The 22,288-nt window shown below is 41.8% G+C and overlaps 1 protein-coding gene across 6 annotated transcripts in view; it reads left to right on the top strand.

Annotated features, from left to right (window-relative positions):
- The first annotated feature begins 961 nt into the window (after positions 1–961).
- Positions 962–22,288, top strand: part of LOC310694787 (arylacetamide deacetylase-like 4) — a 34,193-nt gene continuing 12,866 nt past the window's right edge. The window contains exons 1-3 of one of the 6 annotated variants that reach the window (XM_083478357.1): positions 962–1,317; positions 4,819–5,035; positions 11,347–11,410. In XM_083478357.1, coding sequence (XP_083334483.1) covers positions 1,141–1,317; positions 4,819–5,035; positions 11,347–11,410 — 458 coding nt within the window. In that variant the 5' untranslated portion in view covers positions 962–1,140. The other 5 variants (XM_083478356.1, XR_014519815.1, XR_014519816.1 and 2 more) reach the window with 5 other exon arrangements.

The raw sequence follows: 22,288 nt of genomic DNA, 5'->3' as shown, positions 1-22,288 counted from the left end.
AGTAAGCTTTAACCTTACTACAAGACCACCACATGATAAAAAGAACCTTCTTTCTCTTTACATTTCCAACACTTATTTGATTTAGATTTATACATTTTTGCCATTTTTGCCAGTGGTTAGATACCATTGATAGATCATTTTCTCTTAAACCATAACATGCTATAAATTTTATATCCATATTTCACAATCGTCCCCATGCTTCCATGTCTCTATTATGACCAATTTCTATTGCACAATGTGTCATTGGGGATTTTACTTTCTCACCCTTTGTCTCCCATTCCAATAATATTTTATAAATTATAGACAGCACTTTTACATTCCATTCCAACAGGTCTCTCTCCAGTTGTGATATTTGTTCCCCAGACCCTTGTAGCCTATCTTTCTTAAATACTCCATTCAAATGATGATATTGTATCCATGTTGTTAGTTTCCTTATTCCTTATTTTTTATAAATTTATACTTTCCTCCCACTTGTTTTAATAAATTTTTGTAAGTTGTCCACCATTCTATCATATTGTAATCCTTTTATGTGAACCGCCCTGAGACCTCTGGGTATAGGGTGGTATATAAATTCAATTATTATTAATTTCTCCATAAGCTTTCTCCATAATCCAGCACATGTTTGCAATTTGGTCCCTGGTTCCTCTGCCCCTTCGAAATTCGTCAGCCTGCACAGCGCCAAACCTCTTTGCTCACCACACTGTTCTGGAAAGTTGCAGTGACCCTCCTGTTGGGAGGATGCCATTGCAGTGTCGTGCAAGACAACCCCACCTGCATTGATGTGCAGTCCCTTTTAATTACCCCTGATAAACTCCTCAGGGAGGGAAGAGGCACAATGATTTTGTGTGGGAGGGCAGGCAAACTCCTATGCACGACTTCCCTTGGGAGGAGAAGATAGGCAAATTCACACCCACCAATGTGTATCCACACCCTGTGCGAGGAACAACAGTGTCTTTCAGGAATCCAGGATAGCTGCAATGTTTTATTCAATTACTAAACTATTTCTTTTCTTCTCAACTGAGAATTATATGGGTTGGCCTAGGGTGTTCTTTTCCACATGGCATAGATTGTTCTCCTATAAAAGCCACCAGCGTTGGCCAAGGCGAAGTCCTTGTCTCTGTGCCTCTGAGTTTAAGGGAAATGGCGTTTGGTGAAACTCTGTGGATGCTGATATTATATACAACTATTTTCATTCATTTCTTGCTATTAGTGTGGGGAGTTTCTTATCGTCTTACCAGGACCCACCTGCCTCGAGGACTGTCCTATCGCCCAATAATGCTGCTTCACGATTTCTTAGTGGGATATGGATTGGCACTAGTAAGTATATTTTACATATATCATGGGGATGAAGACACCTCTATAAAAGGGGCTGCAACCCTTTAGAGTCAATAAAATAATTTAGAATAATTCTTTTAAAAAATGCTCATTAATTTGAAAATATTGAAACCAATCTGATACCCATTCTTGAATTTCTTCTAACTTTTTCATTTTACATGCATTACCAGAAAAACACAGTATGTCTCTATAAGTACCCCAATTCTCTTGAATGTTTAATTTCCTTAGTGCACTGGCTTCAATAGGAGATAATCATAAAAGTGATTTCCGTTCAAGTAAATTTTGATATCTGGTCCACTTTCCACAGTGTTTTTATCTCCCGCCCTCTGCTGCCCACTACTTTCTTTCTCTTATAAAATAAAATCACCAAGCTGCTTTATTGCTTCCAGTACCTTGACCACATTTTTCATCAGGTTTTCCATGAACAGTACCACATCATCCGCAAATGCCCTCAGTTTGTAAGTTTGAAGACTCACTTGGAGGCTTCGTATATCATTTTCTCTAATAACCCCACACAAGAGTTCTAAAACCAAAATAAACAATAATGGTGAAAGTAGACAACCTTCTCTTGTTTCCTTGCCAATAATGCATTTTTCCTATAAAATTCTGTTTACTGTTTGCAAATCGCTCTGTTAATAATGTATTTATTCCTCTCACAAATTTCTCCCTGAACCCCATTTTATCTAGTAATTCACACCCCCAACTCCAAGAAGCATTACACGGGGTAACAATTTTTTACTTTTTGAATGTTGTCTAGATTTCTACAACTGATTTAGGGTATTTTTGCACTGCTGAATCAGGAAATGGCATCCGTTGCTCTCCATCAGGTCAGGTTTACTGTAAACTGAATGGTGGGCATTGATAAAGGTAAGTACATGTAAATTGCATGTTGCTTCACCATTTTTCAAACTTCAGGGCTTGAACTTCCGTTTCTTGGAACTCCTGGAATGCTCAGCAGCAGGGAGGTATTTCTTCAGAGTCCAACAGTAATCAGCCATCATGACTGTCCCAGTGACTCTGATACCTGGTCTCCATCTCCCCTGCTCGTCACTCATTGAACCCAGTTTCTCAGGAAACTGGTCCATATGTGAAAATAGGTAGTGCATCTTGACACTCATGTTGCAGCCCAGGTTTCTGAAAGCAGTCAGCATGTTGTTGACAAGTTCTACGTAGTTTCTGGCCTTATTGTTGCCAAGAAAGTTCTTCACTACCAGAACAAATGCCTTCCATGCTTCCAGTTCCACTTCATTTATTGACTTTCTGAACTCTGAATCTCTGATGAGCTGACGGATCTGAGGACCGTCAAAGATGCCAGCTTTCAACTTCTCCATGGTCAATCCTGGAAAAGCCTGGCACAAGTAAGTGAAGCAGTCACCATCCTTGTCCAAAGCCTTGGTGAACTGCTTGATTAAGTCAAGCTTGATGTGCAGCGGTGGGAAGAGTATTCTGTCTCTGTCCACCAGAGGGTCATTGATGACGTTCCTTTGTTTGCAAGGCACCAATTCCTCCCGCACAGGCCAGTCCTTCTTTGTGTAATGCTGAGCACGGTCCCTACTTTCCCACATGCACAGAATACATGGGTACTTGGTGAAGCCAGACTGTTGTCCCAACAAAAAGTTCACCATCTTCAGGTCAACACAAATAAACCACTTATGCTGATCATAACCAATTTTCTCCAGCACATACTTCACCGCTTCATAGTTCTCCTTCAGTGTACTCGAGTGAGCCAGGGGTATAGAGGCAAACTGGTTGCCGTTGTGTAACAGAACACATTTCAGTGATCGCTTGCTGCTGTCAATGAACAGTCTCCAATCTTTGGGTTCGTACTGTGGCACTCCAAGCTTGATCAGAAGCTGCGCAATATCTGCACAGTATACCACGTCTTTCTCTTCCGAGAAAAAACGGAGGTACTCTTGATGCCTGTTGCGGAAGAAGCTGATGCAAGCACTGTCAGAGCGGTTTCCCCCCCTTCAATCTGGATGCCAACAGTTCGGCAGAGTCCTTTACAAGCTGAGGTCGCGAACTAGATCATTCAATTCCTTTTGCGAAAATGGTTGTGGGAGCATCATCTTCAAGAACCACTTCTTCTTCTTCTTCATGTCCTTCAACCCTGGAAGCATCTTTGTCACTAATGTCAGGAAGATCTCCGAAGATAGGCACTGGAATTTCATCACAATGAGCTACAGGACGATGTGCTGATTGAAGATCAGGATACTTGAAGCTGCTCCAGTTCTTTCTGTTGATCCCAGCCGCACGAATTTATGGAAGATTTCGAGGTTTTATGACTTCAAACTGATCCCTTTTCAACATAATCACCCAGAACTATCGGACCTGAATACTTCTTGTCATTAAAATAATCATTTCCAATCAAAACAATTATTCGACATGGCATTTTACCCCCACCAACTTCTTCTAAGATGCTCCACACAAGCATACATGTGAACAAAAACATAAAAAAACGACATGTGGCCATAGTTCAAAAACTTTACCCGATTGAGCAAAACCAATGTGATTTTTGGATTCAGCGCATCAGATTCGTCCTAAATCAACTAAAAAAACACAGACAACAAATTTGTTGTTGACCAGTGAATTATCAAACACTTTCTCTGCATCTAGAAAAACCATGGGTAATTGCTAATCATTTCTTTTTTCAAAATATTCAGTAGCATTTAATGCAATTGCAACATTATCTTTAACTGCCTCATCGGCAGAAATGCTGTCTGGTCTTCATGTATTAAGTTTCCTAACACTTGTTTGAGTCTTCTTGCTAATATTGCCGCAAACCATTTATAATTACAATTAAGCAAAGTAATAGGTCTATAATTATTGACTTGGGCTGGGTCATGATCTTGTTTTGCTGTCAATGTGATATTGGCATACTAATAATAATACTAATTTTATTATTTGTATCCCGCCCATCTGGTTGGGTTTACCCAGCCACTTTGGGTGGCTTACAGCATATATAAGCATAATAAAACATCAAATATTAACAAACAGAATATCTTATACAGACTAAAATAAACCTATAAATCAATATAAAATAATAATAATAATAATAATAATAATAATAATAATAATAATAATACCCAAATTAAAATAGCTGCCAATCCCAACAAAACATTTAACCAACCCCAACCCAACAAAAACAAAACAGGGGAACTAAAATTAAAGATTTTAAAACTTTTTAGCCAATTGCCATATCCCAAGAGTTGTTCCAGCAATGCCCCTCTGTGCTCCCAGCATCCCCTTTTAGCTGTTCAAGGTGAGTCTGGGCCCTGCCCCCTAGGCCAAGGGGAAATGGGCCTTTCAGCAGGGAATGGTCTTACAAGTATCAGGTATCTCACCCTGTGTCAAAGTACTGGTCATGATTATTTCTAAAGGCTGGATTAGACAGTCCCAAAATACTTTAATAAGTATTAAAAAATTGCAAGTGGAAAAATATCTAATGCTAATTATGCATGCTAAATGTTTTGTTTTAAACAGGCAGGAATTCTGGAAAAAATGGGCATCTGCCATAGATATTCCATAATCAGGGCCATGTGCCTATTCATTCCGATAATGAAGGACTCCAAACTGATCATAAAGGACCTGGTTTTTGATGGGGTGCCTGTGAGGGTGTACTGGCCCAAGACATCACCTGCTGGGAACAGGAAAGGAATCATCTTTCTTCATGGAGGTGCTGCGGTGGCTGGAAGCATTCGTAAGTTCTGTGAAATGTGTTGGAAATGGTAGAACCTCTATTTACAACCGCCACCACTCGCGGACATTCTAAGTTGCAACCACAGCAAACCCGGAAGTAAGTGGCGGGTTTGCTGCCGTTCGCGCCTGCACAGAAGCGGGCAATTGTCGTCCGTGCCTGCGCACAATGGCGCCTCTCCCAGCGACCCGTTTCGCCATAAGGACGGTGTGGCGATCACACAGGGCCCCCGGACATTTCACGGTCTATTGACCCTGTGCCACCACTGCGGTTGCTTTCTTCGCTGCCACCACCCCGCTTCTCACGGGGACACACGGAGTCCAGACAGTTGTTAACATAAACAAATAATCAAGTTTATTTTTAAGAGCAAGAACAAGCATGTGGTTGCAGTTTATTTTCCTCTGGTCAGTTTCCTAATCTTAGTTCCTACAACTTCAAACTGAATTATTCCCAACTATCTATCTAACTCCCTAACAATTCCTCTCACTCTCTCACAATACAACTCAAACAACCCACTCCTAATCCACCCTCTTCCTTCTCCCACACCCAAGCCTCAACTCCCAACTGACAAACCTCAACTCCCAACTCCCAACTCCCAAACCTCAACCGTCAACCCCCAGACCTCAACCGTCAACTCCCAGAGCTCAACTGACTTTTCAAAACCTCCCACTCCATCTTTTACTCCCCCCTCGCATTCTCACTGGCCAATCACCTCACACCCATTTGAACCCTTTCCTTCACACATCCTAGGGGGCAAACGCCACATTCCTCCCCCCTTAAGAAGATTGACTCAGGAGGGATAACTTAACCTAGTTATTCTCCTGATGAATCAGCAGTACATTTTTATGGCAAATAAGCATTTCCTAACCTGTCATTTCCCCCTTCACATCACATCTAACATTTGCACATCAAATACTGTGTTCTGGTAAAATATACATATATACAAAAACCTGTTACATGTTAGGTATTCAGTTAACTTTCAACTGCAGGTCTTCTGGACAAAGCATCTGTGACGGTATTCAGGGTCCCTTTCACATTTTTAATCGTAAAATTAAAGTCTTGCAGTGATAGGGCCCACCTCAACAACTTACTGTTGGTCTTCATTGTCCTCAACCACAACAAGGGTGAATGGTCAGTACATAAAGTAAAAGTTCGGCCCCAGATGTACGGCTTCAGCTTCTGTAATGCCCATACAATGGAAGGCATTCCTTCTCGATGGTCGAATAATGTCTTTCCCTTGGTAGTAGTTTCTTGCTTATGAAGGTGATGGGATGCAGGTTGTCCTTCTCTCCCTGTTGGCACAGTATGGCCCCGATCCCGGCATTAGAGGCATCGGTTAAGACGGTTAACTCACAATCATAATCAGGAGCAACAAGGACTGGATTTGATGTCAAGGTGCTTTTTAAGGCATCAAACGCCTGCTGACATGCTGCTGTCCAGTTTCTTAATCTATTCAGGATTTTGTCCACCAATCGCTGAAAAGTTGCTAGCGCATTCTTTAAGCCAAAGGGCATTATTTTAAATTCAAACAACCCTAAAGGACTTCTGAACGTAGTTTTCTCCTGGTCCTTAGGATCCGTTTCTACTTGATAGTACCCATTTGTTAAGTCTAGGCAGGTGATGTAATGACACTGGCCTATAGCTTCGTTCAGGTCATCTAAACGCGGCATTGGATAGGCATCCGCTTTAGTGACATGGTTCAGCTTCCTATAACCTAGGCAAAATCTAATAGCTCCATCAGGTTTGTCTAATAACACTATGGGTGCTGCCCAGGGACTTTCCGAAGTGGTTATAATCCCTGCCTTCAGCATTGCCCTTATCTCATTGCTAACTTTCCCCACATACTCTCCAGTTATTCTATATGGGTTGACAGCAATTGGCTTAGCATCTCCAGTGTCGATATGATGTACAACTCCCATGTGTGCACCAACAATGCTATTATGGGCTTGTTGCAAAATCTTTTCTCTATAGGTATGAGGGATTACTAACTGTCTTTTCACTTTTTCACCCCCGCCCCCCCGCATGGTGGGTCAAGGACTTCTCGATATAAAAGGCCCTTGCTCAAACAAAACCATTCTGGGCATTCAGGAGTTAACTACCTCTCCGACTCGGCTGCCTCAAAGTACTTTTGTAACTCAGTATCTTCTTTTTGCTTTTTGGCAAAACTTGAGGTTTGACTTTTAGTCAAAGGAAATAAAAAGGTGTCTTTTCTTTCCTCACACTGATCATTCCCTTGCTGTCCTTCAGCCTTGCCTGCCTCTGCTACTGTATCCACCCCCTCAGGATTAGGTGACTGTGGACTCCCTTTTGCTCTGGTAACTATGAAAGTACTCTGCACATGTTCTAAAATGTCCCAACCAATGAGCACAGGGGCGGGAATTTCTTCTGACAGGGCTACCTGCCACTTCCCTGCCCAGTTTTTGAATCTGATATCTATTTCCGCCACCTTTAGGATTTCTGCTTGTTTCAAAATTCCTTTTAATTTCATTACTTTTCTTGGAATTATGGCATCATCCCTGATTATATCCGGCTGGACTATGGTGACTTGAGATCCCGTGTCCTTTAACCCGAGATATCTTTTTCCGTCTATCCAGATATACTCTCCAGCGTTCTTTAACAAGAGATTATCTTGTTGAATCACATAACAGTGCAGGACTTTGGCCTCTGCTACCTCAGCAGGCTCAGGCCTAGTTGGCATGTCTGTTTCCTTGACAACCTGGCTAGTTGGGCTCTGCTCCACAGACTGGATACAATATGTCTGTTTCTGTGTGGTACTATAACTAGATGTTTCTTTTCCTGTTTTACAATCAAAACGTTTACGACCTAATTTCCCACATCTCCAGCATGAAATGTCTTTGGGTCCTGCATAACTTGTTTTATTTACTTTTCCCTCAGTAAACTCTGTATGGGTGTGTGCCTTCTCATGTGGGCTTCCCGATGAGGGGCTGCCTCTCTTATCGGTTTCTGAGGTAAACTTTCCTTTGGTTTGCTGAAAGTTATTCTTGTTTGTTTCCCAATATCTCCCACCAAATTTTGTTGTTTTTTTATAAGATATTTATTAAAGTTTAAACATTACAGAGAAAAAAAGAAAAGAGAAACAAAAGAGAAATACAAGCAATAAACAATTACAAAACCTCAGAAACAAAAATAAATACAGTAATACAAAACATCAACAATACAAAAAAGGCAAAAAAGAAAAAACAAAAACATTTAAAAAACCAAAAAAACAAACAAAAATAAAAAGAACCCCGTATTTTCATATCTTTATCTTTCATTTGCTTATTTCCTCGACTTCCTCACACCTCCTTTTTTGTAATCTAGTTCAATTAATTATTCCAGCAAGTTCTTTCCCTCTTTCTCAAATTTAGTTCCATAATTTATCTTAACACAATGTAGCCTTAAATTTACCCCTTTACCCAATATCAATCTATTCATTCTTAATTCTTTATAGTATTTCTACTAAAGTCATGTAGCTTCTTTCCAGCATCCTTCTAACATTCATTAATTTTAGAATATTTCGGTAAATATACTTTAAATTTTTTCCAATCTACTTCCACCGACTCTTCTCCCTGGTCTTGGATTCTGCCAGTCATTTCCGCCAATTCCATGTAATCCATCAGCTTCATCTTCCATTCTTCCCTGGTAGGTAGATCTTGTGTCTTCCAATGCTTAGCAATAAGTATTCTTGCTACTGTTGTGGCGTACATGAAAAAAACTCTGTCCTTCTTTGGCACCAATTGGCCGACCATGCCCAGGAGGAAGGTTTCTTCCTCTGGTTTCTTCAGGAAGGTATATTTAAATACCTTTTTCATTTCATTATAGATCATCTCCCAGAATGCCTTAATCTTTGGGCATGTCCACCAAAGGTGAAAGAATGTACCTTCAATTTCATTACATTTCCAACATTTATTATCGGGCAAATGATAAATTTTTGCAAGCTTGACTGGTGTTATGTACCACCTGTAAATCATTTTCATTAAATTCTCTTTTAAGGCATTGCATGCCGTAAATTTCATACCGGTGGTCCATAACTGTTCCTAGTCAGCCATCATAATATTATGTCCAACATCCTGTGCCCATTTAATCATAGCAGATTTCACCATTTCATCCTGAGTATTCCATTTCAACAGCAAGTTATACATTCTTGACAAATTCTGAACTTTAGGGTCTAACAATTCTGTTTCCAGCTTTGATTTTTCCACCTGAAAACCTAGTTTTTTATCCTGATTATATGCCTCCATTATTTGATAATAATGGAGCCAATCTCGCACTCTGTTTTTTAATTTTTCAAAGCTCTGTAATTTAAATCTGTCACCCTCTTGTTCCAAAATTTCCCAATACTTCAGCCATTTGGCCTCCATATTGAGTTTTTTCTAGGCCTTTGCCTCCATAGGTGACAGCCATCTTGGGGTTTTATTTTCTAACAAATCCTTATATCTTATCCAGACATTAAACAGTGCTTTTCTTACAATATGGTTTTTGAATGCTTTGTGTGCTTTGACCTTATCATACCACAAATATGCATGCCAACCAAATACATTATTGAAACCTTCCAAATCCAAAACATCCGTGTTTTCAAGAAGCATCCATTCTCTCAGCCAGCAAAAAGCGGCTGATTCATAATAAAGTTTTAAGTCTGGCAGGGCAAATCCACCTCTCATGTGGGCTTCCCGATGAGGGGCTGCCTCTCTTATCGGTTTCTGAGGTAAACTTTCCTTTGGTTTGCTGAAAGTTATTCTTGTTTGTTTCCCAATATCTCCCACCAAATTTTGGCCCATCAAATCCATGGTCTCTGATTTCATTTATTTTATCAGCTAAACCCACTGCTTCCTCTATTGTCTTGGGGTTTCTTTCTTTTATCAGGTACTTCAATTGGCCATTTATTGTGTCGTAAAATTGCTCCAACGCCATCACTTCTCTAATCTTAGGTACTATGTCTGCATTCTCTTGCTCTAACCATATTGTGAGGTAAGTTTTTATCTTTGCACGCATCTGCACATAGGTTTCCTCCCTCACCTTTGTCACACTTCTAAATTTTTTCCACAACTGCTCTGAGGTAATCCCAAAGCATGTATATAGTAACTGCTTGTACACCTCAAAATTTCAGGATTGTTCCTCAGTCATTTGAGCCTATAATTCGGCCAGAGGACCGCTTATTCTAGCTCTCAAGATCATCATTTTATCTTCCTCTCTTACTTGAAAATCGTGACAGGCTCTCTCGAAGGCTACTAGAAATGCTTCTGGGCTATCCTTATCTCTAAATTCAGGAAAGCGTTTTAAATCTATCTTCATTTGATTCTGCCCATCGGTGTTATTACTATTATTACTATTTTCTAATACCATTAGTTCCAACCGTCTCATCTCTAACTGAAACCGCTGCTGTTCCCTTTCCTGCTCTGCCCTCAGTTTTTCTTTTTCCAATTCTTTCTCAAGCCTCAATTGTTCAGTTTCTTGCTCAACTCTCAATTTTTCAGTTTCTTGCTCAGCTCTCAATTTTTCTTTTTACAATTCTTGCTCAAGCCTATTTTTATCAAGCTCTAATTTCAAGTTATATTCTTGTACTAATTTCCACTTTTCAAAATCCTCTGAAAACCGTGGAACTTCTACTTCAGGTGGGGTTTTAGTCATCTCTTCTATTCTGGTTTCTTCCCCCTGGGGATTCCCATTCTCTTCTCCAGAGCTTTCATGTGGGTTTTCTCTCACTGGGTGCTTAGTCTTCTTGGGTGGCATTATGGTTGAGTCAGTATTTTGCACTAATTAAATAAGAGACTTTTACTCTCAGCACTGTTCCTCCCAGCTTGAAAGGTAGCCCCACGTAGAGCGCACTGCCGTAGTCCAAGCAGGAGATAACTAGAGCATGCACCACTCTGGCGAGACAGTCTGCGGGCAGGTAGGGTCTCAGCCTGCATTCCAGATGGAGCTGGTAAACAGTTGCCCTGGATGCAGAATTGACCTGTGCCTCCATGGACATTAAAAACAGACATTTATGACACAGCAATATTAGTCATATCCAGTCCTTTTTTCCTAGAAAAAGAGGTGCCAGTACTCACCATGAAGTTGTTAAGGCAAGTGCCACACTTTTAAACAACAACAACAACAAAGAGGTGCCGGTACTGCATACCCTTGTGTACCCCCTGGGGGGAAAAGTATTGGTCATATCTGTTAATTTCAACAGTTTTACTTTCAGTAGGACTAACTCACAGTGGATTCAACTCACAGTGATTTCAATGTGAAAGACCAAGGAAATGTGTAATGGAGCGTAACAAATAATTGCTCACAGCAGGCAGTGTGTGGTGTGTTCCCCCCCCCCCCAGGAACCTCTGAAATGATCTGCCGTTCCATTGCCCACCAAACTGACTCAGTGGTTATGTGTGCTGAGTAAGTATCTTCATGCTTGTTGTAGCAGAAAAAAGAGTATTTCCCCTCAGTTTCTAACCCTTCCACATGAGCCCAGAAAAACGCTGATTTTGCCAACATGGTGAATTTGCCAACCTTTAGAATGGGTGTTCACCTTTGTATTTTGATTTTTATGCCTTTGGACCCAATCCCTCTGGCTTTAATGATAAGAAGAGCTCTGCTGGATCAGGCCATTAAACTACCTTTACAGAAAACCACCACATCAACCCATAAAAAGCCATTAGGATTCTTCTCCTAAGGCAAAATGGCCCTGTGGTTGAGAGGGAAAGTGCAGCTGGAGTTAAGGTGAACTTCTCTTTGGCAAATAAGCTCAAGCTGTTCCCAACTCTCCCGTCAGCCACACTTAACATCCAATGAGAGCAGTGGTATGTTGGGCAATGGGAGATGTGTCATTTGCCAGGGCTTCAGAGCCCTTTACAAGGCAAGCCTTCCCGACAGTAATGGACATCATCTCTCCCAATGGCTGCCCTCACTGCCTGAATGCACCTTTGGTGCATGATCTGAAGCCTCCTGGCCAAGGTGGGTGAACTGGAGTTCTTGGCTTTAAGGCCATATGGTTTAAAGTGGGCAGAAAGAGTGGGAAGCATTGATCTCAGGAAGGCATTGTGGGACATACTGGAGGTGATTCAGAACTGGGGTTGTTTTCCTGAGATGGAAAATAAAATCAAGGAAACATTCAAAATATAGAAGTTCAAAATATTCAAAATATAGAAGTTGGTTATATTAGGCATGTCGTGTGGAAAGTGGCCTAGGGAAATGTGTTTGTCGCTCTCTCTGAACTCTAGAACATGTGGACATTCAATGAAGCTGAATGCTAGAAGATTCAGATAAAAGAAAGTATTTATCCATACAGTGCAAAGTTAAACTATGGAACTAATTCCCACAGAAAGCAGAGATAGCTTCCAATGTGGATGGCTTTGAAAAGGGATTAAATAATTGGGCAGAGTATAAGGCTACCAGTGGCTCCTAGCTATGCTGGCTATAGTCTGCCTCTATGGTCGGAATCAGATTTGACCAGTGGCCACTGAGAATGGGATGCCGAACTAGCATTATATTTGGGTGCAGAGCATCAGGCACAGGGGCTGAATGCTGCACTCTGGGCCACTTCATTTCTCCTCTGACCCCAGACCCCACCCCTGCACCATTGCGCCTCTTTTGCACCATCCTTGAGTGGCATCTGACTGGTGTGAATGTGTTTTGTTTGCTTGTTTGGAGAGTAGAGAAAGGTGTGTGGCTGTGTGTAGGAACCAACCTACTTGTCCAGTGGGAAAGTTCGCATTTGCTTTCCATTTTGCTCTCTGGTCCCACCCACAGCTGACATGTGGCCCCCAGGAAGGTTGCATAGAAAGGAATGTGGCCCTAGGAGTGCCACCCTTGCAATATGCCATTGCAGGAAAATGCTGCAAAGTGTATGATGTGTTATGTACTGAAGTTCTCACCCTGGGCCAGCAGGGGGATACTGTAGATAGTTATGCAAATGAAGGATTGAAAGTGACGTTCAGTGATTGGATAGTTTGTATGCAAATGAAGGATTGAAAGTGACGTTCAGTGATTGGCTAGTTACAGAAAATGGTTACTGTTGCATTCTAGTGGAGCTCTATATAAGCAGGCTGACCGGGCTCCTCAGTTCAGTTCTGTTCCAGCTTACAAATAAAGAGCTGCTTTGGAAGAATCGCTGTGTCGTCTGATATGTTCACGATGAATGCATTGTGTTGACTGGGTTTAATTCATTGACAATAATTTCTGATCAAATCCCACAACCCTCTGCATCTCTGGCTATTTCCTCTACTGCCCATCTCTCTTGCTTGACAAGTCACTTACACAGCCCAGTTGCTTCGCCAGGCAGGCATCCTGGGTCATCAAAGACAGTGGGCAGGTTCTTTGATGTAGCTTTTCTGATGTTAATCTTAGGGTGTTAATCTTATGGCCAGGAAACAGATCTCACCTGAAGGTTATAATGATCGCTGTCTTCCTGGCCATCCTCCTTATCATGTATATTGCTTGTTTATGACCTCAGAGGTTGCCAAATGTACTCCTTTGTAGTTCTGTTTTGTTTACCCCAGAAATATGTGTGCTTAATTAGTTTTGGTAGTTTAACTTGGTCCCCATATGGGGTTTGTTGAAATGCTCAGAGGAAATCTGATTGGTTCTTACCAGGGGTCTGCAACCTGCGGCTCTGGAGCCGCATGTGGCTCTTTTACACCTTTGCCGCGGCTCCGGGGCGGATACTAGCGAGGGGAGGAGGCGCATTGTGCGCCCCGACACTCCCCACTGTGGCGGGCGCTGTACTGGCTGTGACGTCACATGGGGTGGTGCATGCGTTAGTCACGCACCGTCCCGACGTCACTTTCCGCCCGCTGTCAGATCGCGGCTCCGGAGATATATTTGTTTTAAATGTCGCAGTGGTTTTGCGGCTCCCAGTTTTTCCCCCCTTCGGAAACGGGTCCAAGTGGCTCTTTTTGTCTTAAAGGTTGCAGACCCCTGGTTCTTACGAACACTCTGTAAAAGTTCTTTTGTGAATAAAACGACCTGGGCCGAGGGGTGGATTCTTATTAATCAGAGTTCAATCCTTCCTTTACTTTGAGAACACCTCAAGTGGTGCTCCAGGTGAGGCAAACCTAAAAGGGAACCATGTGAGGCTTGGGGGGGGGGGACCTCAGCGTGTGAGGCAAAGCTAAAAAGAAAACCTCAGCATTTGAGGCACAGCAAAAGGAAACCTCAGCGAAAGAAAACCCCCAGGATTGGACTCTCCTCGGAGCTAGCAACCTGCTATCCCTCGGTCGCGGTGGATCATCTCCTGCAAAACGATTCCCAGACTTAGGATCTCATTTGCTTGGAACGAGCCCCAAAGATGCGCGTCTGTTATCCTTCAGGTGAGATCATGAGAAGCAAGCTTTCACATGTGCAGGGAAAGCATAGGAATAATTCTTCTGATAGATTTATTGCTTTATTGTTTGGCGCCCAGCCACACTTCCCCTGCGGGCCTCTGCAGCTTCTGTTTACGCAGTGTGGCTTTGGAGCGGTCGTAAAGCAATTAGCAGAATTACACAGCATCTGTGTGTCGAAAGGGCAGTAAATAAGTCCAAACGTTTCTTCTATCCTAATATCTCTTTATTGGGAACAAAATAGCGTATTTACAATCTATAACAGCCATCAGAGTGGAGCTGCATTTTCTCTGCGTCCTTCTCTCTCAGTGCAGCGACGCAAGAACCTGCTTTCGATTTTCACTCAGCTCACAGCATTCCAAGCTGCTTTCGTCACGTCCTGGCATACTTCCCTTGTACGTGCCTCCTCTCAGGCTCGAGACACAGAAGGTTAACCCTTCACTACACCCAAAAATAATTTATTATGTTTTGCTAGCTCAGGAAGGGCATGATAAGCATTTAGCACCCCAGTAGAAAAATTGTTGTTAGAGATTGCTAGACTGTGCCCCTGGTTTCCAGTGGGGGGTACTTATGACATTAAGAAATGGAATGAGCTGGGAGATGCACTCCATAGACATCCTGAGGCATCTGTACAAGTCTTGCACACCTGGCATTTGTGTAGAGACGCAGTTGGAAGGCTCTCTAACCCTTTGCTCCAGCCACCAGCTATCTCTGTGAATGCTCCCACATTGTTGCAACCCCTAGCTGCTTTTTAAAATGCCATAATATTGTTACCTCCATCTCAGCCTCTAGATTTCAAGCCTCTCTCCTCTGAGGTCATGCCAAAGGTAATTCCATTGGCACCTTCCTTTGCCAAAGATTTGCCTGGGTCGAATGTAAATTCCATGCCACCTTCTTTGGTGGACCAATGCCTGCAAGGGGCTCAGACCACAGTGCAAAAATTGACTATTCCAAATATAGCAGAAGGAAGCAGTGAAGAAAAAACAGCTGACACCTTACCATTATTAGCAGTCTCTCCTGTTGCTCAGAATGCACAGGGACAGAGAGCCCATGAATCATTGCCCTTTGCAGTTTTTAAAAAATTGAAGCGAAGTGTGACAGAAAATGGCTTGCATGGTATTCTTGATGGGCTAAGAGCAGCCAGTACTTTAATTCCAAACCTTGACGCCTCTGAAGTTTCAATGAAACAATTGGCTTATGAAAATGAAAATGCTGATTGCAAGACTGCTCTTAAAGCGATGTACCAGAAGCCAGAAACAGATGTTGCTCAAATGAGTAAGCCTTGCCAGAATATTGACACCGAGACTCACAAATCTGCCCTCCTAGCAGCAGCTTTGTCTCCTTCAGTGCATCCTGCTAAAGACAGGCAATGCCACAATGGATGGCCTTCCAGCCTGAGTTTAAATGGGAAAACAAAGACTGTTGTGCCAGCTGCTTGTCAGTCTTTTACTGAAGCTAAATTAGCAGAGCCAGCTATTGCTTCTAACACAGTTGCTTTGAACACACAGTCTCCTGTGACAAATCTGCGCCATGCCGCTAGGGGCAGTGCTGGTTTGAATCTAATGACAGCAGAACTTGCTACTTTTCAGTTCCAGTTCCCTATGGTGGTGTATACAATTAAGACATAGCACACAGGTCTGATTCCACCTCAGACAGTGAGACTCATTCTTAATCGCTTTTTGCAGACTGTTTTTTCTCCTTTCCTCCCTGACTTAAAATTCCTAATGAATTTACTTTACAGCAGTTGCAGAGTTTGGGGGTCACTTCATACACATGATTTTTTTATACAATGCTTTCACCTACAGGACTACTTTTTTCCCAGACACTGCTGACAGAATAGTGATTTTAGAGTGGCTACACTCTGAATTGCCTAACACAGGATTTGATATTGCTGCTTGTTATTTGCTTTTTTCTAAACAGGATCACGAGTCCCTAATGAGTTCTTTTCTTTCCAATCTGTTTGCATTTACTGATTAACTTGGGTTAGTTTATTTTAACCCTCCTAAAGATTCACGCCTAGTTTAATTCAACAGGTACCCTGAAAATTGGTTTCTGTCCAAAAACAGGTTCCTATTCAACACCTCTACAGTGTTTTAACGTATAAGGATTCTGAAAATAACTAGCATTTATTTTTTTGCAGCTAATCAGAAAACTGACAGAGACCAGCCTACACTTCCACTGCATTTTGTGATTTTTGTGTGAAGTAGGATATCTTTTTATCACATTTGGCTAATTCCTATCTTTCTCCTATGCTAGATTTTAATCTACTCTTTGATCTCAACACTGAAATATCTCTTAATGCATAGAACTATGCCTTTCTGTGCTGCTCACATTTTGCTCCCATACAGAATTCAAGGATATATATATATATTAAATAATCTTTATTGCTTTTAAAACTTACAAGAAAAGAAAAAAGAAGAAAATAGGCGAAAGAAAAAGACAAAATAGAGCAGAGAAGAAAAAAAAGAGAGAGAAAAGAAAAAACAATACAATAAACAATACAAAACACAACCTTAACACACTAAACTAAACAAAGCAAAAGAACAGCAATTTAAAAACATATACCATACCATTTCATTACTCTATCTTTCATTCCCTTATTTCATCGACCTCCTCTCACCTCCCTTTTTGTAATCCACTTCTATTACTTGTTTCAGCAATTCCTTTCCATCTTTCTCTATTTTTATCATTATGAATATCTTAACATATTTTGTACCTTATTTTCCATTAATACTGAAATACTTATTTATACCTAACTCCTTATAACATTTCTGCTAAAGCCAATGTATCCCTTCCTTGTTCTCTCTCTCTGCACTACATTTTTTCCACGCCCTCCTTCAGGAATGTCTGATAAAGAAACACATGCAGGAAGATTATGAGGACACAATGCCTCTCCTCTCTTAAGCTTCTCTGTACACAATAAATAAATTTTAAAAAAATTGTGAGATGTAGGAGTGCAAATATCCAGAGATGTAGTGATCAGGTGGGATTGCTATGAGGAATTATAACAGATATAGAGTAAGCCATCTGCGTCAGCAATGAAAGCATTGCGTTGACTGGGTTTAAACTATTTTGATATGATTCTTGATCAATCTACACCCCTGCATCCCTGTTCAATTCCTCTCTTCCTCACATGTCACATACTGTGATGGGATGATGAGCTGCTTGTGCGTAAAATCCAAGTCCCTCAGAGTTTGGTCAAGTTCGCAAACCTCTGTCTGTAACGGAGCCCCTTAAACATGGCTCCGTCAGTCGCTGGCAGATTCCGACAGTGGTTGCTTTCGGAATCTCTTCCAACATAAAAGCTCCTTAACGGAAACACGTCTTCTGGACTCTCTGCATGACAGTTTCCGGCGAGGAGTGGGTGTCCCTACAGGAGGTCCTGAAACCTCCCCACTGTTTTCGCTGGAAGTGTCTCTGAGCCATCCCTCCTGCTCACTTCCCCTCGGCTCACCTCCTCTCCCCCTGCTGGTTCCCTCTTCAGCTGCTGAGTCTCTCCCAACCTGTGTGAGCCCTTCCACCTCCCTTCCTTCCGATGGCAGTTCCCTGATACATACACAGCAGTTGCTTCGCCACGCAGGCATCCTGGGCCATAAAGACAGTTGGCAAGTTCCTTTGAAGTAGTTTCTTATATATTAATCTTGGGATGTTAATCTTAGGGCCTGGAAATAGTTTCACAGGAAGGTGATAATGATGCCTATCTCCTTGCCATCCTTCCATCCTCTCTTGCTTACTCCTGTTTGTGATCTCCGGAGTTTCTCTAGTCCCCTTTTATTTACTCTCAGATTAGGTATGCATGCTCAGAGTAGTAGTCTTTGTAGTTAAAAGAATTTCTTTTGATCTAACTTTGTCCCCACATAGGTTTGTGGAAATGCTCAGAAGAAATCTGATTGGTTCTTCGGAACACTCTGTAAAAAGCTTTTTTGTGAATAAAACTACCTGGGCTGGGGGGCTGTGAAAAAACCACGGACAAGCACAGAGAGACACGATTATACGCACCCTTCCCAGAGTCTTGCTGGTTCAAGCCTCTGTGTGTATTCTTATTAATCAGAGTTCAATCCTTCCTTTACTTTGCAAACGCAACACCACAGCAATGTTGGCTTTCCTTCCTTGACCCCATCACCTCCACCCTATGGTGTCATGGCATTAGGTGCTGGCTTGCAGAATTATCTTGAGGACAAATCAACACTGATTACTTTCCATTTAGATTACTGCAACGTGTTATGCAAGGAGTTGAATCTGGAAAGTTTGGAAACCTGTTAGTGCTAATAATGACTACAGGGACATTGATTAGCACTTGACTGGGGAGTTTAGGCAAATTCACACCAACGAACATGCACCCACACCCTGTGTGAGGAATGTTAGAAGTGGGTGTGAGACTCAAAATCTGAACAAAATTGATGAAGCAACAGAGAGTTTATCAATTACAAAATAACATACCTGCAAGATCAGGTGTCCAAAAGCAGACACATTAACAGAAGTGGAATACAAAAAGTGAGGTGTGAGGAGGTCGTGGAAATAAGTGAATGAAAGATAAGATATTGAAATTGTTTGATTTACTTTAAACTGTTTTTGTTTTGTTTTCTTAGTTTAATGTGTTTAATGTGTTTATGTTATGTAGTGTTTTTGTACTGTATTGTATTGTATTGTTTTTGTAGTGTTTAAATTGTTGGAAAAGTAATAAATATTAATTTTAAAAGAAACAAAAGCAGACACACCCAAAAATAGTAAGACCGAAGCTTATATCCCTTATACCCAAGGCAGGTTCCCTCCTGTTTCCCCATTAGCTGGGTATGTGCAGGGTTTACAGCCTATCACGTCCGCCCAATTAAAATACTAACCCCCCCCCCTTTGTTGACATCTCCCATTACTCTGAATTTGATGACCATTCCTCCTGATTTCTTTCCTCCTCCTTTGGTCTGTGTTCCTATGCTTTTACACATTGACTCAAGCAATAAAGCCACATACTGACAACCCTTAGGCATAAGCAAGCTCTATATTTGCTGAAGCCTGCGTCCATTTCACCTGTCAGCCAACCTGTTTTCGGGCATTCTAACCAAGAGTCATTCTAAAGATAAGCTGTTAAGCCAGTCTATGGTTAGCTTGCACCTTATTACCACATCCTGAACCATTTGTTTTCTTCTCAGCTGAGAGATTGAGTGGGTTGGCCGAGAATGTTCTCTTGCAGGTAACATGGAGTGTTCTTGTATAAAAGCCACCAGCATTGGCTAAGGCGAAGTCCTTGTCTCTGTGCCTCTGAGTTGAAGGGAAATGGCACTTGGTGGAACTCTGTGGATGCTTATATTATATATGACCATCTTCATTCATCTCTTGCTGTTGGTATGGGGAGTTTCTTATACTCTTGCCAGGACCCACCTGCCTCGAGTAATGGGCCGTCCTACATCATTGATAATTTTAAATTTCTTAATGGCATATGGATTTGTACTGGTAAGTTTATTTTACATAGATTACAGGGATGAAGCGACACCTCTATAAAAAGGGCTGCACCATTTAAAATATTTTAGTTTAGAGAAAAGGCAAGTAAGAGGCGACGTGATAGAAATGTCTAAGATTATGGAGAAAATAGAGAGAGAAAGGTTTTCCTCCGTCTCTCACGACACTGGAACTTGTAGACAACCCAATGAAGCTGAATGTTGGAAGATTCAGGACAGATAGAAGAAAGGACTTCTTCACACATAATATGTTCAATCCATGGAAGTCACTCTCACAAGAGGCAGTGATGGCTGCCAAGTTGAATAGCTTCCAACGAGAAATAGAGAAATTCCTGGAGGCAATAGCTATGGAAGCTTATTAACCAGCTCTGGCTCTAGAGATGGAGGCAGCAATGCTTCTGAACACCAGTTGCTGGAAAACACCGGAGGGGAGAGGGCTCCTGTGTTTGGGTCCGGGTTTGTGGGTTTCCCATTGGGGCAGCTGGTTGACAACTGGGAGATGCTGGACTAGATGGGCCATTGTCCTAATCCAGCCGGCTCTGCTTTGAGGCGTTCTCAAAGTAAAGGAAGGATTGAACTCTGATTAATAAGAATACACAGAGGCTTGAACCAGCAAGACTCTGGGAAGGGTGCGTATAATAATCTCTGTCTCTCTGTGTCTCCAGCCCCCTTGGCCCCAGGTCGTTTTATTCACAAAAGAACTTTTGTCACCGTGTTTGTAAGAACCAATCAGATTTCCTCTGAGCATTTCAACAAACCCCACGTGGGGACAAAGTTAGCCTACAAAAACTAATTACCGTAAGCATGCATATTTCTGGGGTAAACAAAACAGAACTACAAAGGAGTGCATCCAGCAACCCCGGAAGTCACAAACAAGCAATATACATGATAAGAAGGGGGCCAGGAGGACAGGGATCATTATCACCTTCATGTGAGATCTGTTTCCTGGCCCTAAGATTAACATCCTAAGATTAACATATCAGAAAAGCTACAACAAAAAAAGCTGCCCACTATCCTTCACAGCCCAGGATACATGCCTGGCATAGCTGTCAACTTTCAGATTTGAAAAAAAGGGATCAGTAGCCAAAATAAGGGATGACAGGTCCCAAGGTAAAGAGCTCAGCTAATTTGTAGGTGGGCTTTTGCCCTTGCAAACAATCGCGGCACCCTCTTTTCATGTTTCAGTAATTTTGCTTCGGTCTCTTGGTATTGTGCTGCTACCCCGTGGCCTTCCTGGCAAATTGCACCAGGTAATTCAAAGGTGGATCCCAACATAACCTTTCCTTGCTTCTCATTGTGTCCCGCTGACCGTTGTTTGGTAAGCGCTGCAGTTACTTTCCATAAGCAGACCTTTCTCCTTTCCCCAGACCAGCTCCGTCAGGGCTATTGCTCACTTCCAAGCCTCAATATTACCACACTGTCACCTCTCCGCTGGGAAGCGCTGAGCAATGACGAGTCCCCAGGCAACGCGGCCGATTTAATCGGCACGCGGCCGATTTAATCGGCACAAGGCCGATTTAATCGGCACAAGGCCGATTCCAAATCACATTAGTTCCAAAATTATACAGCCAAATTTTTAAAATTTTATTGGGGGTACCCATACTTCGCGCTCCGAAAGGGATCCAAACATCGCTCTTGCTGCTGCTTTGATTTCACAGTTCTAACCAGTTCTCTCCAGATAGTCTCCTTATTATTTTCCTCATCTTCTTATTGTAATCATATATTCCTTTCTTTGTGAACTCTGATAATCTTCACAAGCGGGTTGAAAACAAACATATCCTGTGTGGATTTTACACTCTCCAGGAGCCATATCACATAAAGGACAGCCGCCATTTCCACACCCCCATAAAAACATTCATACAGTCTGTCTGTGATTTCCACCGCCCTGCGAATCTGTATCTCAGGGGGCTCTGCCGGGTCAAATTCACATTCCGATAACCATACATTCACATTCTGATGACCACGGTCCGCCCCCCCGTCCTCCTGTGGGCAGGCCGACTTGACGAATCTCCATTTGAAACTGCGTCACAAAGCTTTCCTTCCATTCCCGATATTCCCACCAGCCTCTCTTTGATCAATAATTCATTTCCACACAGCTTTTAATCTCCAGCTTGTGATTAGTAACTTGCAACGATTCTTACTCTCTGGAAGGGAGGATTATTGGGTACTCACATAAGACAAAAAAAGAAAAGTTTTTTCCTCCCCCCCCTTTCCATTTCATTTTTTTTTAAAAAATATTTTATTAAATTTTCAAATACAAAGTTAGAAATATACACAGAAAAAGAAAGATGAATAGAAAAGAAATAAAAGAAAGAAAAAAACGGGGAAAAAACCCAACCATTCAAAACATTTTTTATATAACTAACTGGACTTCCTCACATCCTCCTATCCCTGCGTTCTTTATAATAAAGATATCAGCAAATTATTACCTTGTTTCGTACCTTATTTTGTACTTTTCAAATGTTATATTTCTAAATTTAAAGTACTTTTTAAACAATTAC

The sequence above is a fragment of the Podarcis liolepis genome (assembly GCF_965112155.1).
Source record: "Podarcis liolepis genome assembly, chromosome: 15".
Classification (NCBI taxonomy): domain Eukaryota; kingdom Metazoa; phylum Chordata; class Lepidosauria; order Squamata; family Lacertidae; genus Podarcis; species Podarcis liolepis.
The sequence above is the reverse complement of the archived record's forward strand: the minus strand, read 5'-3'. Positions and strand labels throughout refer to the sequence as shown.